At 39.9% G+C, this 6,170-nt stretch overlaps 1 protein-coding gene across 3 annotated transcripts; it reads right to left on the bottom strand.

Moving 5' to 3' along the window:
- Nucleotides 1–1,704: 1,704 nt before the first annotated feature.
- LOC104593414 (NDR1/HIN1-like protein 3) lies at nt 1,705–5,651 on the bottom strand. 3 transcript variants are annotated; one of them, XM_010253237.3, is made up of 4 exons: nt 5,256–5,651; nt 5,059–5,100; nt 4,056–4,955; nt 1,705–2,360 (listed from the first exon to the last, which is right to left on the bottom strand). In XM_010253237.3, exons 3-4 carry the CDS (start codon nt 4,772–4,774, stop codon nt 2,342–2,344), a joined length of 738 nt encoding a protein of 245 aa, XP_010251539.1. In that variant the 5' UTR covers nt 4,775–4,955; nt 5,059–5,100; nt 5,256–5,651; the 3' UTR covers nt 1,705–2,341. The 3 variants fall into 3 exon arrangements, with proteins under 3 accessions (XP_010251539.1, XP_010251538.1, XP_010251540.1); XM_010253236.3 differs by having other exon boundaries at nt 5,263–5,651; XM_010253238.3 differs by lacking the exon at nt 5,059–5,100 and having other exon boundaries at nt 5,263–5,651.
- Nucleotides 5,652–6,170: the final 519 nt, after the last annotated feature.

The following is a 6,170-nucleotide window of genomic DNA, read 5'->3' as shown; positions in this document are numbered from 1 at the left end:
TAAATCCTTCCTTCCTTTCTATTCCTCTTCTCTTTCTTCTCCCTCATTCTCTCTCTCCCATCTTATGCACAACTAGCGAACATGGGAAGAGGCATATTAGTTTGCTAGTTGCTTCAATTTTTATTTATTCTTCTAATTCTTCTCCTTATTCATTCTTCTTCCCTTTCTTTACTACTATCTTTCTCCTTTTTTTTCTCCCTCTCTATCGTTGCCAAAATCACTTATCACCAAACGATGTGTTCAGGAGCAGAGCCAAGTATAATGGTGGGGTCCCCCCCAGTCAAAAAATAAATAAATAAATAACTAAAATGTTAAGGATCACCCCCCAAGAACAAAAAAAAAAAAAAGAAAGAAAATTCTTGGCTCCAACATTGGATATGTTGGTGGGTGTCTCACCAAACCCTCCAACACCATGGCCTTTAGATATGGCATCTTCTATAGAAATTCCTCTTTGATTTCTTCTTCAAGCTTCACCACCCTTGCAATCTCCAAGAACAACTTCACATGGATGTCTAAATGCTTCTCAAGGTTTTCCATGATCCACTATAAGCAAGTGGATGTTGTGTCAATGGCTCATCTTTCCCTTAGTCGCACCCCAAACCAAGATTAGGTATGAGACAATGCCACATGCTCATAAGCAAACAAGGATTTACTTGTTTGTTATCGGATTTAAACCTAATGACAATAATTGTTTTAACTAAAAACCCACAACCTTAACATAATCTCATAAATCTTTTATAAATGAAATTCCACCGTAGCAATTAAGACCTTAGTAACAACATTTAAAGAACCCGTATTCTCCAACATAATCTCATAAATCTTTTATAAATGAATTTGCCAAGTTCAAGCCCCAATTTTCTGGCCTAGGCTTGGTCCAACTTTGAAAATTCAAGTTCAACTAGTATAAATTCTCGAGTTGGGCCTGCCCAAATAGAACCCACACATTGGATTGAGAAAAACTCGCCACTTCTTCCGGAGTAAAGGCCCTAATTAAGAGTCTGGATCTGCTCCTCACAGAGTGCACCTCACACCGATCTCACAGCATGTCCTGACCGCACATTAGGAACATCTCCCATATTTGCATTTATTATTCATGGGAAGATGTTTCCAATACAGGGTGGGATGTGGCTGTGAGGAGCATATCTCAATTCCCTAATTAATCCTAGATGCTGAGAAGCTATTACCAGAATAAGACAAGACACTTCCATAAAATGTAAACACAGAATTGGGATATGCTCCTCACATATCGCGCCTCACACCGACTTTATAGCCACATCCCACCCTGTATTGGGAAATCTCTCCATGAACAATAAATTCAAAGACAAGAGGTGTTCCTGATATGTGAGGCGCACACTGTAAGGATCTGAGAAGATCCTGACTCCGCCCCACAACGTCCCACAGCACATTCCCACCGTGTATTGGGAACATCTCCCGATGATAGTACCACTCCTGATGATGATGTTCTCAATACACGGCTGGGATGTGCTGTAGGGTGGAGATGTGGACTCTCCAATTGGATACGTTTTAAATTAGCCACCTGCCCACTTCCTTGTCCAGAATCGATATCGTGTTACACGAAAATTGTGTGGATTGGACTGCCGGAGCCGGACCACCTCGTCTATATTTCTACTACACAATAATAAGGTATTCCTTCTTACTGAAACCATTGCGCTTCAATTTTAACAAACCACTGAACCAGTGAAAAATCGAAAATAGAAATCCGTTTACAAGGACTAATGTGCCAAAGAAAGAGCAATAGAAAAGAGAGAGAGACGTAAGGATTACAATTTGGGCCCATTAATTTTTAACGCAACCCACCTCGCGTAAGAATCTTTCATATTTGTGTACTGAGTCTACTGACCCAAATCCGAAATCTCAGTCTGAACTCTGAAGGCTAAAACATAAAGCTGAAAATATTGACATGATCCTGTTTGACAAAATGCCTGTCTCCATAGCTTCCTTTACCGTGTTGTCATGCGGCTATGGAGCGTCAAATCACCAACCAACTGCTAATCCACTCTTGCCAAGATGGGGATGGGGCAGCCCTTTTCCTTTACCGTGCTCATCTTAGCATCGCTTTTTGTGATCCATAAATTACAGTTGGCTATGTAAGAGTTTCACTCCAATACAAATTACAGCTAGCTCGGAAAACACATACACACTGTATAAAGGTGAGTACATCAATCTTTTGTTTGTTCTTTTTTTAGCAAAACACACTCTATAAAGGTGAGCATATTAATTTGTGCTCCACGAAAGAAATATCTACAGATCGCGAAGAAACCCAAAATCAAGCCTCTGTGTTTCAAGTCATAAGTTACAAGTCGCAAGTCACAAGCCTCTGTTACGAGTGTAGGTTGATCCTGCAAATACGAAGCAAGTGAGTGATGTTAAGTTCCCTCACAAATCACAACCCATTACTTCACCTATTTTGATTATGAAAGCACACCCTAATTGATAGTAAAAATGCCTTTACAAAAAGACACATTACCTAATGTATTATCAGGAAAGGGGTTGTTTAGTCATCAGGACAACCCATTTATCAAAAACACAGTGCCTACATGTCCAACTCAAAACTTTTAAGAAACGATAATTATAATGAAACTTCTCCTTTGCTTGAAAATTTGAAATCTCCTTCTAAAAAAATATTAGATTGTTTTGCTTTGTGTTTCTCTGCCCCTTTCTCCATTTATCAAAACTGGATCTGGATGTGCCCAAATCATCAGCACATAAATGTCCACATTATGAAAGGCACGGCTGTTTGTACTCTCTATCTATTGCCATCAGACTTTCTATTCATTAAGCTTTAAGCCCTCCTTCTTATTCTCTTTCATTAATTCTGAGTTTGGATTGAAGGAAAAGGTAGGGAAATATATGCAAACTACCCTTAAGCACAACCTTCCCCATCTTTTCCTTCCTTTCCCTACATTTTTCTTCAAACCAAACACATCCTAAGTTTTAAACCTATATTTTCCCATCTTTTCCTTCCTTTTCCTATCTTTTCATTCAAACCAATTAAACACAGCTTAAAGGAGTCTAGATCTAGTAGGTACACTCAATGGAATAGTGATTTGCTCCTCACACAGACCTCATATCACATTCCACCGTGTATTAGGAACATCTTCCCATAAAAGATGGAAGATAGTCCCGATGTGAGACCTCACGTCACATCCCACCATGTATTGGGAACATCAACAACATACAAGGATGAAATATGCTCCCTATGTGTGGATGGAACATACTATGAGGTTGGTGTGAGGAGCAGATCCAAAATTCTCTCAATGAGCACTCGATAAAAATTGTAACAACGGTATAAAAAATTGTTTTTAAACTCTTTTAAGACTTTGGAGGGTAGGTTGGGGTATTTTAAGAGACAGGTGTCAAAACATTTTCTGAATGCTTACTCATGTGCTCACTTTGTGTGCCTACCTGGTCCAAACCGGCTTAAAGCTTCTAATTCACCTATTCTTTGATTTCATTAAAGCTTTAAGTGCCTTAAATTAGAGCTATCAATAGGTTAGGTTTGGTTCCGGAAAAGGTGTATCAGTCCTAAACCAATTACATTAATTAGGATAAAATCATAGACCCAGAATTATCAGATAATTGGGTCTGATTTGATTAGAGACCTGATTATACTGACACCTCAATTATCATTATTAATAAAACTTAAACCCCATAGTAAAATAGTAAACTGTTCATATGTTAATACATCAAATGTTCTTAATTAAAATTATCTTAATTATATATTTTCTATCACATTCATCCATTTTAGATATAATAAAAATTACAAGAAAAACCCGAAAACCTTTTTATATTATTAACTCAATAATCTGTTTTGGTTTTATAACTAAGCTAAGCTGGAAGAAGACCCGAACCAACCCAATTATTAATTGGAATTAAATCACAGAACCAAAACTGATATAGTCGGTTCCATTTGATCGAATAGAACTGACCCATTGACAGTCCAACACTAACTAATCTCTTCTAAGTCTCCTTAATAGAATTGAACGGGGTTAATAAAGAAAATGGAACGAAAGAAAATAAGAAAAAAATCTCACCATTTGAGCAAATTGACATCGCATCTGGGCATGGCACCATCCTCCAGCTTCTTCAAACTCACGTCCCCACACAAGACTTTTACGCTCAACATCCCCATTCTCCACCTCTGCACACCTAATCCGACCTTAGTCCGAACCTCCACGAAAATCACCAGCTGCTTGCTTTGGAACCCAGCCTTGAGCTTCGTTCCGTCGCCATCGTCAATCAACATGTGTTTCACCTGGGTCCCAAACTTCAATACCGTCGTGTTCCTCCTCCCTTGAGTGAATGCTGGTACGAACGTCGACCCTAGATCAACACCGTCCTCCTCGCCAACGGTCACCCGAACCTGACTCTCACCGTAGTAGAACGTTATCTTGTGGTTAGGGTTGGTGGTTTCGAACCTAACGACCGTTTGTGAGTCGAGGTACGTGCCGTCGATCATAACGGAGACGTTAAAGCGGGGCATCTGGAACGACCGTAGGTAGAATGTCGGTAGTTTTGGTTGGAACCAGAGATAAAAGAGTGCACCGGCGAGTGCCACGAGGACGAGAGCGGTGAAGACGAAAATGCAGAGGAAGCAACAGCAGAAACGACGGCAGCCTCGATTCCTCGTTTTAGGGTGGAACGATGGAGGGAGTTTCCGGATTGGTGGTGGTCTTCGGACTGAGGGGACTGGTGTGTTTGGATCTCTATAACCCGGCGGTTTTTGCAAGACTGGTTTTGCTGTTTCTGCCATTTAAGCAGTCTGTCTGATTGTGACTTCTTAAAGTATGGAAGTGGAAAGAAGGATAATTAGCGCAGAGTGATCATGTGAAAAAATGACTGTCCTTGGGTTCAATCGCGAGAGAATTGATAAAAATCTGAAATTTGATAATGGATTTGGAGTAATGTAGGACGAAGACGATATAAAACCTGAACTGTGAAAATTAAAAAAGAATAATATTAAAATTCTGCTAATTATTCAGAAAAAGAAACGGGATTAAAAATGGAGATGAAGTGAAAGATGATATGGTGAAAAACCTGCGGATCAGTTCATCTTTTACAGTGAAATTGGAGTGGCACCTGAGAAACAAATAATAACTAAGAAGAACGAATGACCAGAAGGAATCTGTCCGTGTTTAACAGCATGAACGTCTCATGTAATGGTGTGAGTAGATTAAATCAGAGAATTACGATCATGGAACGCAATGAAAAAGGGAGCAAAGAAAAGCTCGAACCTCATACCTCATGCAACTTGCACAAAATCAGCACCAAATTCCAAGGAACGAGCTCGATGTCGCTTCAAGTAGCTACTGCAGGGTTGCAATGATGTGAATCAGAGAGAGATGAAGTCCGTGATTGCTCCAGATTTCAATATGGATCTCTGAATTTAAGGTCTGACTTCTCAGATTGCGGGAGCTCATAGAAGAATTCTTCAGTTCCAAGAAGATGCAATCCGAACTGAACCTCGAAAGGAGACAGCGATGGCGAAACTTTTCCGAGTTTTCGTGATTGCGAGCGATTTGGATTTTGGCCGAGAGGAAAAGAAGAAAAAAAAAAGTTGAGTCTCAGTACTAGCGGATATGTCCTATTATTCTGACTTCAATGTGTCCTCTCCGAGACATAGTTCACCACTTGTCCGAGAATGGGATATTGGGCATAGATTTTAATCGCAAAATTAACGCGTGTCTCTTATTGCTGACGTGGCAAAACGTTTCGGACAGCAGATGGTACCGTATTTTTCCTTTGAGAGTAAATTACCAAATCATCCTCATCGTTGGTAACCCTTATTTCTTCTTTTTCCCGATACGCTGAGACTCGGAGCCGGATGAATGCGCAGAACCGCGGACAATAGTTACAACCGACAACACAATACAACACCAAATGTGGAGATAGGATTAGCTGAACCCAATAGCTGTTCAGCAAGCTGTACTCCACATGAATCATAAATAAAATACATGGGCCCACAAGGCCACAACCAAAGCTCTCAGTATGGGTAGAGGTCCCATGTATTTTATCAATGCGTGGGACATTATCATTGGTTCAACAGTCAAGCTCGGATCTCCTATCCATCTCCCATGCATTTTTTAGTGTTTGTTTGTGTGGTTTGTTGTGTTCTGTTTTCCTGTGGAATTAGAATAAAAAAAGAAAAA

Source organism: Nelumbo nucifera, chromosome 7 (assembly GCF_055504915.1).
Source record: "Nelumbo nucifera cultivar China Antique chromosome 7, China Antique-T2T, whole genome shotgun sequence".
In the NCBI taxonomy this organism is placed as follows: domain Eukaryota; kingdom Viridiplantae; phylum Streptophyta; class Magnoliopsida; order Proteales; family Nelumbonaceae; genus Nelumbo; species Nelumbo nucifera.
The sequence above is the reverse complement of the archived record's forward strand: the minus strand, read 5'-3'. Positions and strand labels throughout refer to the sequence as shown.